This window comes from Carassius gibelio, chromosome B21 (assembly GCF_023724105.1).
Source record: "Carassius gibelio isolate Cgi1373 ecotype wild population from Czech Republic chromosome B21, carGib1.2-hapl.c, whole genome shotgun sequence".
NCBI lineage: Eukaryota > Metazoa > Chordata > Actinopteri > Cypriniformes > Cyprinidae > Carassius > Carassius gibelio.
In genome coordinates, this window is record NC_068416.1 from 20,188,127 (window position 1) to 20,200,412 (window position 12,286).

General features: G+C 36.0%; 1 protein-coding gene and 1 pseudogene across 4 annotated transcripts; both read left to right on the forward strand.

Moving 5' to 3' along the window:
- The first annotated feature begins 120 nt into the window (after positions 1 to 120).
- Positions 121 to 4,252, forward strand: LOC127985605 (uncharacterized; annotated as a pseudogene).
- A 1,073-nt stretch (positions 4,253 to 5,325) lies between these two features.
- On the forward strand, positions 5,326 to 10,558 carry mzt2b (mitotic spindle organizing protein 2B). 4 transcript variants are annotated; one of them, XM_052588822.1, is made up of 5 exons: positions 5,326 to 5,441; positions 5,805 to 6,005; positions 7,992 to 8,143; positions 8,318 to 8,452; positions 9,811 to 10,558. In XM_052588822.1, the coding sequence occupies exons 2-5, from the start codon at positions 5,821 to 5,823 to the stop codon at positions 9,960 to 9,962; spliced, it is 624 nt and encodes a 207-aa protein (XP_052444782.1). In that variant the 5' UTR covers positions 5,326 to 5,441; positions 5,805 to 5,820; the 3' UTR covers positions 9,963 to 10,558. The 4 variants fall into 4 exon arrangements, with proteins under 4 accessions (XP_052444782.1, XP_052444784.1, XP_052444781.1 ...); XM_052588821.1 differs by lacking the exon at positions 5,326 to 5,441 and adding an exon at positions 5,574 to 5,732; XM_052588824.1 differs by lacking the exon at positions 8,318 to 8,452 and having other exon boundaries at positions 5,384 to 5,441.
- The last annotated feature ends 1,728 nt before the right edge of the window (positions 10,559 to 12,286 follow it).

Consider the following 12,286-nt stretch of genomic DNA (forward strand, 5'->3'; position numbering starts at 1 on the left):
TAATTTACAATAAAAAAAAAAACGTATCTTAACCATAAGGGTGCTTTAAAGATTTAATAGTGGATAGTCAATATATATATCGCCATCGTTGTGGTGGCACCGACATCCCCTATTCATCGCTTACGGCGTTGATTGGTTTAAAATTCCAACAAAACTAATGGAGACCAATTAAATTAATTTAGGTTGAACTCTAAGGCAGCTCTTCTTTGCATTTATTGGTGACTAGAAACTCGCAGGTGAATGTGTGTACACACAGATGACGAACCACACACAAGCGCTCTGCCAAACGCCCAATATCTCCAAACGAGAGCGGACAGCGGAATTTAAATCGGATTTCTATATCATATCAACGTGAAATACCGTGAGTTGTGTGTTAGCTTGCTAAAAGTTGTTAGCTTGATTAAGTGTGCAAATGTAATGTAATTCAGTACAGTAGTCAAGATTTACATAATCAACGTAATATTATTAAACTTATTTTATAACGACCCATTCCGTGCTAGTTGCAGGCTATGTGAAATACATGTAAAAACAATTGTTAGCTTTGCTTTAGGCCCATTTAAGCAAATGTAATTAATCTTCAACGTGTAACTTACATGAATAATTTTGCAAACGAGAACTTGAGATAATAATCATGGTAAACATTTCTCATCATGTTAAACGTAACACCATGGGCTAAGTTTCATTGCATGGTTTGGCAATGCTTATGTTTACCTCTGACCACTAGGGGCTTTTAAAAATTGCAGAAACGTATCCTAAAACAAATGTAAACTTGTAAAGCATCTGCAATTCAAATTATAATGTGTAAAAAAAATATTTTTCATGTTTATTCGAACTAAATAAACTACATAATCAGATATTTTTTAAAGTTTGTGTTTGAAATAGAGGGGATAAAACATGTTGGTAACATCTCTTGCTGCCTTTCTCGTTCGATTTGTTCTGATCTTTTCACACTCGACATCAGACCGAAATGCTTTCTAGGATATAAAATAGAGGAGTTCAGACATTACCAGAATGTTTCTGGGTAACATTAAAGTCATAGCTTTTCTAATAAGGGAAGTAACAGATTTTGATAACCTTTAATACTGCCTAGTCAGACTGGGTGACCCTGATGTGTATATACAGCTGTTAACATCAGCCCAAAATGCAACTGGAAAAGAAATTAGGGGGTGTTAGAAATCAGCAGAGTGAATCTGGGCAACGGGTTTTGGTAATGTGTAACCCTGCATTGTCAAATTTAGTGACCCTGCTGTATACCTGCATCTGTTTACATCCGAGCAAATGTCCTTCTAGGATTTAAAATAGAGGGGGTTAGATATCACCTGAGTGAATTTGTGTAACATATTTCAGTGAACTTTAATATTGCATGCCTTGTTAGATTTGGTGACCCTGCTGTATATCTGCAGCAGAAAGGTAAAAAGCAGTAACTCTTAGGACACTTGTCTGAAAGGATTATTTAAGTAATTGAATCTGTTTTACATCACCACTCGCTCAATCTGTTTTTCTGCGGCCTCAACAGATTGACTCTGACAGTAATGTGCAAAAGCGCCAGATGTGCTCTCACAAGAAAATTTAATAAACAGCAACCTCTAGTCACAGTTTTGTCCCAGGTAAAAAAAATTGTCTTTATGAATTCAGAAACACAAAAATTATTTATGGATTTCAAGTCAGCACCAGTCCTAAACAGCTGTTAACAAGAAGTAATACACATTGAAATAGGGCCACTTTTTCATTGTCTCATTCATTAGCTGTCTGCGTTTATTTTGCTAGCCCCATTCCTTGGTTCATGTCAGAGGAACAGAACGCACATACACACCTGTGCTGTGTCAGGATGAGAAGTGTTTAGGGCAGGAAAAAGGAGTGCACATGTACTGCCCGCTCTGTTCTGTGGCTGAGGCTTACCAAGAGCCCATCATCCTGCTCATCAAACATGTGGACAAAGGCATTCACTTTGCAGGTGAGGTTCAATGAGACTATAGAATCACATGTGATTCATGTCCTTTGGAGACATTTGGTCAATCTCATTTTTTATGGACAGGCTTGAAGGTGCTGTGTTGCTGCATCCACTGTGAGATTGTGGGCACCATTGAAGGAGAAAAACGGTTTAAAAGTGCACACTGGCACTGTTACCGCTGTAGAAATGGTTTCAACAGGAGGGACGGGGCCATCAAACACTATAAAACACACTTCCGAAATCCCCACACCACATTCTAGATCCAAGTCACACAGGTAAAGGTGGATAACCCTGGGTTAAATCTGTTTTTCACTTTGGATATGTCATTTTTTGATCATGTTTGCCCGTGTGCTGTTCTAGAATCTGAACTGCCGACAGTATTATGGTGAGAGCTCAGAGGCTTATGTTAAAGCCTATGAAGGGCTGGCGGTTAGTCTTGGACCAGGTGGAGATGGCACTAGCTTTGGATCCATCTTAACTCACCCCATCCTGACACTGAAACTCTATTTACTGTGGAGCCAAAGGTAGACAAAGTCACAATGCTTTCTTTTGGGCATGACCTGTTTTGGTGTTTGCCTTGAAGTATTTTGTTGTTGACCTCACCTTTCCGTGTTTGATGGAAGATGGTGAGAGAAATGGAATCCCATTGGGAGCTGAGTTAGAGGTGGGGTCTTCCCAGAATTCACCTGACGGGACTCAGACTCTTGTTCTTATGGACCCTGATGGACAGGGAAACAGTGTGATCTATGACACAGCTACAGGTATCCTCACTGAACAGGTAAACATTATTAACATGAAGCATTGAACATATCACTTTTTCAGGTCAAATGAAACCTCAAAATTACAAACAATTTAGAAGGTGCGACTTCTTATTATATTCTTATAAACTTTTACACGCAGTGCTGCTTATCAATGTCAGTTCCAATTCAGTGGACCAATTAGAAGACCCCGGAGGCGGGGCAAGCTTTTATTTACAGTAGCAGGTTGGCATGGCAACTTCTTTATTTGATGGCAACATTGCTGATTCGGCACTGCGCTTTATTTTGTAAAAGCACTTCTGAGCGCTGTGTTCCACGATTTTAGATGCAAAGAGATGTGAATAATTGACTCTTGTCTGTTGAATTATTAGAAAAAAAATGCACACCCAAAGTGTAACAGCCACCTCGGGCGTACAATACTTTATAATATTTCAACAGTCCATCGTCATTTATTCCTTACTTATTTCTAAATTAAGTAATTTTTACTTTTATTGATGTAAAATTCTATATTTTCCTTCTTTTTTTATCTAGCACATTTGCAGTATGTTTTCCTTTACCACAAAATAATTTTAAATTGCCCTGTTGTATAAACACATGGGACACACTTTGACAGTAAATACACTTATTTGGTTTGCCAAGCAAGCAAAACAACAAATAAATATTTAAACTAGCATTCTGGAATGACAGTTCAAAAATAAATGTTGTCTGTTTATCAAAAAAAGTTGTATTTTGGTTTCCTCTAAAATATTACCTGTTTTGAACATTGATAATAATAAGACAATGTTTCTTAAGCAGCTAATGAGCATAATATAATGATTTTGAAGGATCATGTGACACTATAGCCTTTTTAATGTCTTGATGAGATACTTCCTTCAAAATCTTACAACTTTTTAAAGGAAGTTTATGTTCATCTATCTAGAAAGTAGTTTCACCTCCAAATGACAATGTGGACAACTTTAATATATAAGTATATGTATATGTATATGGATTAGTGCTGTCAAATGATTAATTGTGATATTGTTTACATAATATAATTATATTGTGTTTATTTATTGTGTATATATAAATAAAAACAAAACATGTTTATGTATTAAATAAATTTGATGTATATGAATATGATAATATAAATGTATATACATGTAAATATTTTCAAATATATTTATATTTTCAACACAATACACACTCATATATAAACAAAAACTTTTATTTTGGATGTGTGTGTGTGTGTGTGTGAAGTGTTCTGAATGTACAGGCTTTGGTTAATTAAGATGTATCATTCCAGGGTGAAACTGTCTTATTTTCTTTGTTTTTGTATTCTTAGTTGGAAAACCTTCCTTAGTTGGAAGCTCAGCAAAAAGAGTTCCTGCAGGCCCAGCTGTCCTCACTCAGGAGGGAGAGACGGTCAGGGGCAGATAACATCACTATCAATGGCCACAAGGGGGCTCTGGAGCTCAATGTAGATTCAGAGGAGTCACAAACTGAAGCCATCAGTGGCACTTTAACAGTACTGGAGGATATGGATGTGCAACTACAAACTGAGTAACATAAATCCACAGAGCTTGAGTTAGTAGCAGCCGAGGCAATTCCCTGTTTGGAGAGCCCCGGCTTGGACTTAGATTTGCCAGATACTGGCTTGACTTCATCTAAGGTTTTAGAGGATAAACGGGAAGTGTCATTGTCCCTTGTGTCATCTAAGAAGCTCAGCTCAGCGGAAGACTCAGAAGAGATGACTGAAAGCAAAGTACAGAGATTTAGCTGAAAATGACTTGACATTAAAAACACACTGGTCTCCATTCTTCATTCTTAACAAATTGCTGTTACAATTCCCAAACATAATACATAAATCTGTAATTTGGCAAAATATACATTAAAAAATTCCATGTTCAAATATTTGTAACCTTTTCCATTCTTATTTATGTTTAATTTCTGATTTTGTCAATGCTTTCTGATGTACTTGTATGCTCTTTTCACTCAAAGAATATAAGGGATAATGTACATCCAGCCCATTGTTATCTCAGATTAAAGCATATGATTTATTCCTGATGTTCTCTGAGCATAAACAGAACCATGTAACTGATCATAAATTCATAAATAAAGAAAAAAATGGTGATGAACGTTTTGAAGGTTTATGGGCATAATAATTCTACTGTTTGGGCTTTTTTGTGTAATATCTGTTCTATCTGTTTATTTTACAAATTAATCAAATGAAATAAACATAATAGTTTCTGGGATTAGAATGTGATTTATAAGGTATTCAGTTTACTGAATTTTTACATTTTTTTTTATTCAGCGCGTTTTCTGACCACTGGGTAACAAATGAAGGGTATTTTCAGTTAGATAGCTTTAAAACATTCTCCGTTTCAGTATTTGTTCAGTTGTCAACTGTTTCTCAGACCACTGCTGAAGCACCACAAACACAGCAGCTGGTCGGTTTTTCTCGCTGTTTACTTGTTTTTTGTTTTGTTTTTTTTTGTTTTTTTATAAATCACAGCTTTTATATTATGGTCATGGTCAATTTGTTAATCGTTGAGCATACTAGACGTTGCAAGTACTTAATTATGCACAGGTTGGTTTTGAATGTGCAAAGAGAGTCTGTTTTCTAGCGCCCTCTAGGGGAAGTGACCCGCCGATGCCTTCTCCAGACCGGATGGGGGCAGTAAGTAACGCTACTTTTGTGTTTATTAAGCTGTGGAGGAAGCACGCGGACGCGGGCAATTCACTAGTGTGCTTTTGTGAGTATTATGTTAAACTTTAACCGTTTTATTTAAAGCTTAAACAGCATGTCTGTGTAAAACATAAACAGGGACGGAACAGGAAATTCAGTGATTTATGTGGTAGCTATGAGCTTATAGATGCACACTCAATTGTATGCGTCAAGCTTGGTTGTTTCTGTGCAACATTTATAATAATATATTACCATAAAATAGGCCATTCACCAGCGTAGGACACCCCACCACGTATCACTTGACTTGAAATATATTTAATGAGAGGACACTAGTGTTTCCGTGGACTGTACAGGATCTGTAAACTCTGACAGAAGTGCACCGTTGTTTGTTTTGTGATTGCTGTCTGTTTGATTTTATATATTTTTATAGTGTTTAGGTGACGCATATGTCACAGTCAGCGCAGCCCGGCGCGATGCCCTCGGCCCCGGATTCCCCGTCTCTGAGCGTCACCGTGAGCGGGAATGTGCAGAAATACAACATCAAGAAGAAAAAGGTCCTAAACGCGGAGGAGACTGAGCTGTTCGAGCTCACTCAGGCTGCTGGGGTAGTCATTGATCAAGAGGTTTTCAAGTGAGTCCCACAAAATCTAATTGAAAACGTATAATGTCAGTATACGGACACCATAGGTGAATAGGGTAAAGAAATTAACTAAATCTAATTATTCTTTCATTTCACTGTACATTATTTTGTATTAAACGTTTTCTGTTGGTGAAATATGCAATTAAGTCATTATATGATTAAATATCCAAAGACTTTCAAACCTTTTAGATATTGTTAGGAATTAAACTGAAAGGGTTGATGTATGCAAGTTCTGCTGTAGTGGAGATTTCTGGCACATGCATGAGAAAAAACTTCTTGTGAGAAAACATCTTGTAGCCTAACTGAAATCTAAAAATGCTAATTGATAAAGTGTAAAAAGATTACCACCTAGATAACTATTTTGGATTTTCCAAATAGTTTTTGGAATAGTTTTGGTTTTCTTTCTAGCCTGAAAGAAGTACCTAAAATAAAAAAATAAAAAATGTATAATTATTTGTCTTGAAGGAAACCTTGAGTCAGAGTCAGGGATAGTTAATCCAAAATTAAAAATTCTATCATTAATTCCTCACCTTCTAGTTGTTCCAAACTCAAAATAGCTTTGTTTATCTTTGGAAAAAAAATTAAGATTTTTCTTGATGAAATTCGAGACCCTGCATAGATGGCAAATTGGAAATTGTTAAAATAGTCCATGTGACACCAGTGAAGCCACAAGAATATTTTTTGTGCTTAAAGAAAACAAATACAACTTTATTCAACAGTTTCTTCTTTTCCATGTCAGTCTCCACTGTGTGTTCAGAACAGTACCACAATGCATGTGTGTGCATTCCTCTGCTTGCATCTAGGTTTTAAGTTAGATCGCCGTCTCCTGTGTCAGCATCATCACACCGATCGCATCTGTCATGATACTCTCATGAATGCGCTAAAGAGAAGAAATTATTGAATAAAGTCATTATTTTAGTTTTCTTCATGCAGGAAAACTATTCTCATAGCTTCATTAAATTACAGTTGAAAAACTGATGTCAAATGGACTATTTTAATGATTTCCTTAATACCTTTCTGGGATTTGAACTTGGTAGTTGTTGTGTTGCTGTCTGTGCAGGGTCAGAAAGCTCTCGAATTTCATCAAAAATATCGTAATTTGTGTTCCGAAGATGAATGAAGGTATTACATGTTTACAACATAAGTGTGACTAATAAATGACATAATTTTCATTTTTGGGTGAAGTTTCCCTTTAAATGCATCAACTCAACTATCAATTTGATCAAATCAGTCATAGCTATTTTCCAGTCACCAACTTGCTGAACTGAGAACATTTGTATTTTAAATCATGTCTGGCCAAAGTCCCTTTCAAGGAAAGTTTGTTCATTTGGTGGCCACATTTGCAACGCCTCCAGGCAGCTATTTTGGTCACCCAAGACCAAGTCCTATCTAAATGAATGGGGTAATCCTGAACTCTTAAAATTAAATTACATATTTCAAATAAGCAACAAAATCAGAAATGAAATGCCCCGTGAATGTTGTTCCTTATGCTCAAATAGCGTTAAAAGCATATTTTTCAGGGTAGACCAGCCAATGCGCATGTGCAGTCAATATCTACGGGAACTAGAGCTTCCAACGGCAGCTGCAGTGACTTTACCAATCTGCCATATTGCGCATTGCAGTTTTTCTAATTCATAAGTAAAGAGTGAACCATCTTTGTATATGATTTGTCTTTGGTCTGGCTCATTATAAGCCAGGTTAACCGGTTTCTGACTTATTAGGTTAATGAACCATATGACTTTGTATGCTTTGTTTTATTAATATATATATATATATATATATATATATATATATTTTTTTTTTTTTTTTTTTTTTTTTTACTGAACACTGCTGACTTCAATCCTATTACTGTTGCCACTATCATAAAAGCAATAAGAACACAGTAAAATCACTGTAGCACAACCTCACTTACTGAGTTAGCAGTTTTTATTTGGTACTGTTGCATGATTCTACATGGTCCATCTCACTCTGCCCTAGGATCATAGTGGACCTGTTAAAGATGAACGTTGCACCTCTGGCAGTCTTTCAGACCCTAAAGACCATGTGTGCGGGACAGAAGGTCTCTGAAACATCCACCAGTGACACATCCACAGCATCCCACACTGCCACTGCACCTTCTGAGTCTAGAGGTGAGTACTGCACATGTAAAAGTCATGGAGACCAAAGCATAATATGCCACAGAATTGCATGATTTGAGTTGGAAAATGGGTGATGTCAGAAAACAAAGCAACATTCATGCTGTACTGATGGTACTTTTGAACTCCGACTGTCATTTTTGGTAATCTGTGTGTGACTTCCTATAGAAGAGGAGGGTGTGGTCTCAGGAAAGAGTGCTAAAACTGCAGCCCCTCCCTCTGCATCTGTGCCCCGCCCACCTAGGGGAGGGGCTAAGATAGTGGTCTACAGTGCGGGTGACACGAGTGCTCCCGTCTCTCAAGGTTTTTCTTCTCTCTCTCTCTTCTAGCTTGGTTTTCTCATCCTTTTCTTAATCCTGATGCTTGCGAGTTCAAGGTCTTCTCTTCACTCCCATGAACTATTGCAGCACATTTCTCATGCTGACATAACTAATTCAGCTTCATACTGCCGAATATCTGTTCTCATTCTCATGCCTCACTGATTGTGCCTGAGATTTGTGGGCTCGATGCTCCGAATATGGGGGTGAAATGCCCCAGATCTGCATCCTTCATGTGTCTCATGGACTCTGTGACTATCATCCAGCTGTAGAGTCCTCTGCTTCTCATGGTAAATGACTGTCTGTTAATGGCTTGTGTCGAATGTGACACTGTAATGCACTAGTAAACCACTATCCTGCCACCAACATTGAAAAGCATGCATGCGACTGTCAACTTCATTTAAACGAATGGTGTTTGCCACTTCATCACTGAATACAACTGACTTGTTATAAATCATCTTGGTGTCACCCCTTATGAACAAAATTTCCCTCATGTGACCTTCTCCATCATTTTGAGTTGTTTTGACCGTGGATTTGATTAAACCTTTATGAAACTGTTGTGAATCCTTGAACATATACTCTGATGTTTACTTATTTTTTTCATGCTATAGAGCGCAACAGTCAGAATTTTATTCATCTTCGTAGGGGAATAGATTTTTATTGATAACTAACAAACTACGTTACCCATGATTCCCATGATCAGAGCCAAAGTTCTTTAGTTAGTTCTTTCATGAATCACTGTGAATGACCGAATAGAATAAGTCTTATATGTATGTATGCATATTTTAATAAATCTATGCATACTTTAATAAAATCAATAGTGTTATATTTATCTATCCTTTTTTTTCAGTTATGTCATATTGCTTGATGGGATTGTAGTTCTTTCCCTCATTAAAGCTTTATAGGTGCACAGTCTTGTCTTTTTGTCTCATTTTCAACTAAATTTTTGCTTCAAATCAAGTTTTAAATGATTCACCTCATAGCGGGTTGGTTTGGTTCATGGCTCTCAACTCTTTAATGAAGACTTATTAAAATTCCTGTGTGAAAAACAAATACTTTGGGAACCAAGGCTGCAGAAGAAGTTGTCTTGCACTTATTAACTAGTAGTTAAAGCAAAATACACGATCAGTTCATGAGTGTTTGCTGCTGTTTGAACTGAAGCATCATCATGATTTGACCCCACATTAAAACACATCAGACAGACATTTTTGAATTTCAAAAAATAAAAAAAATTAATCACAATTTGTTGCAACTTTTAACTCAAAATGATAGAGCCCGTCACATATGTATGGGTTATATGTGTTATGTTGATGTGCTTTTTTTCTGTGTGTATTTGTGATTTAGTACGCAGTAAAACAAGTTCAGGTCAAGGGGAGAAATCTGCAAGAGATGGTTCTAGCCAGCGCGTGCCACGGCAGGTCAGCGCCACCAGGGGGCAGAAGAGCGCCAAGAGCTCAGGCAGCAGCAGCTCGTCTTCTCAGCTCACTTCCAACTGAAGTTCTACACCAATTAAACAACACATACCAAACTTGCTCGAACTAAACTCTTGTAGAATCGGAAGAAACTCTTTCACTGTTAACAAAACTAGTTTAGGGATCTCCCTAGATATCGTCAGTGTTTCACTTGAAGACCTCTTTGCATCAAGTTTGCATCTTGCCCAGAGAGACTATAGCTGAAGTATGCCATATTTACCACGGGTTTAGTTTACACATTCACACCCAAACCATTTGAGAAAAACACAGATAATCTTTTGCTTTCTTTAAACCATCCGCTTTTACAATTCGACAACTTCAGGCTGCTGTGAACCACATCTGTTTTAAACTGTTTATGTGTAAGACATTCAAAATAGTCTTGATAAACGTTGACGTCTAGATGGATATCATTGTCTATTATAATTTGTGAAATGTTCTTTTATATATATCTATGTATGTATGTATGTATGTATTTCTTTTTGTTTCCTTTTGTCCTTTTTTCAAGTGTATCTCCAATTTTAAGTAAAATGTAATGAAAATTCTCAGTTAATGTTACTGGTTTGATTTCTAGATTAGAGCTAAAATATAAGCATTAAATTATGCGGTTACTTTGACTATGATTGTGAATGCTCTTTTCATTCATTTTGACCAGAATGAACTCTTGATCAGCATACTTCATATTTAATGTTGAATAAGATGGATTTTGCTGCATTGCCTTCCTCTATAGAAGCTGTACAGTGTAAGACATGGTCAGGGTCAATGGAAACACTTGTTTGTACACTGCACTTTACTGTATTCTCACACTTGGTGACAGTGTAGGCCAAGGTAAAACCTCTTGCTGTTGAGATGTGCTCAGTGGTTAAAGATTTCTCTTCAGTAATGAGCTGCAGCTAAATGAAAACCTTGTTTCAGGAAAAAATAACGAAGTGAACAACTAGAGAATGTGTTTTAAAGAACTGTAAACACCCAAGAGTTCAAATCATGGCAGTCCTAATTAAGCCTCTAAGATCAAATGTTTTTTAATAAAATGTGAAAGCAGTCATAAAGGATCATATACAGAAAAACTAATTGAAGAAAGAAAATGGGAAGTCTTTCATGTTTTCTTGTAGGCGTTTAGATGGTATTTGTTTGTTTAGGGTTTACAGGTAAACAGGTTCAGACTTATCTTAAACCATATACGCCTCATTATAATGTGTTCTCTTTTTTTTAAAGAAATTAAACTTATTCAGCAAGGACTGTTAAAATAATCAAAAGTGACCACGTTGCAAAAAAAAATGCTTTTCATTTGAAATTCTATTAAATAATTTAGGGGTAAAAATGTCTTGAGTTTTCAGCACAGATATTAATAAGAAAATTCTTAAAGCATATTAAACAGATTTTTTTCTTTCTTTCTTTTTCGTGTGAAAGATTGGAGTGCATTTTACAAGAAAATACTGCTCAGTCTTGACAGTTCACAATTTCATGTTTAATTCAGTATGTTGGGTGCCACTGCTAAATTAAAAAAAAAATTACAAAGGAAATTCCACACCAATTATGTTTTTTTTTTTTATTATTCTTCCCCTCAGTGTAGGATGATTTTTGAAGGATTGTATGATACTGTAGACTGGAGTAATGGCTGCCGAAAATGTAGCTTTACCATCTCAGATACATATTACATTTCAAAATGTATTAAAATAGAAACATTATTATTATTATTATTACATTGTCATATTTCACAGTATTGCTGTTTTACTTTATTTTTATAAAATGAGTTCAAAACACATTTCTTCAAACATATCTGACAAAATATTACTTACCCCAAACTTCTGAATATATTATATTATAAAATAAAGGTAGAATAAGCTGAAATACTTGGGGTAAAATGCGTAATGTAGAAATGTATGTCTATCCATTTTTTTTTTTTTTTTTTTTTTTTGCAACAATGTTTAGTCACTTTTGATTATTTTAACACTCCTTGCTGAATAAGTGACAGAATTCCAATTTTCTGTGAAAATTTCAAACCCTTCAAATCTCAACACAAAGCAGTGTACTATTTAATAAAAGTTTCAATCGGTGAAACAAACTGCCATGTGCATACAGTATATGGCCCAAATTCACTTGCATGAACAAAAGTGGCTTATGCTCTACTTTTCATAGCTAGATAACAGATGGGCAGTCTTTTCTCTTTCAAGCTCAGTGGATTAAAGATATTTCCTTAAGATAATTCCTTCAGATTCCTACACAAATGTGGCCATAAAAACACATCTAACTGCACATGTAAGTCAACAGTTTTTTATTTTATTTTTTTTAGTACTTTTCTTTGCCATTTTAATGAAAGACAGTTGGGTTTGTTGACTAAGCCTAGGTTA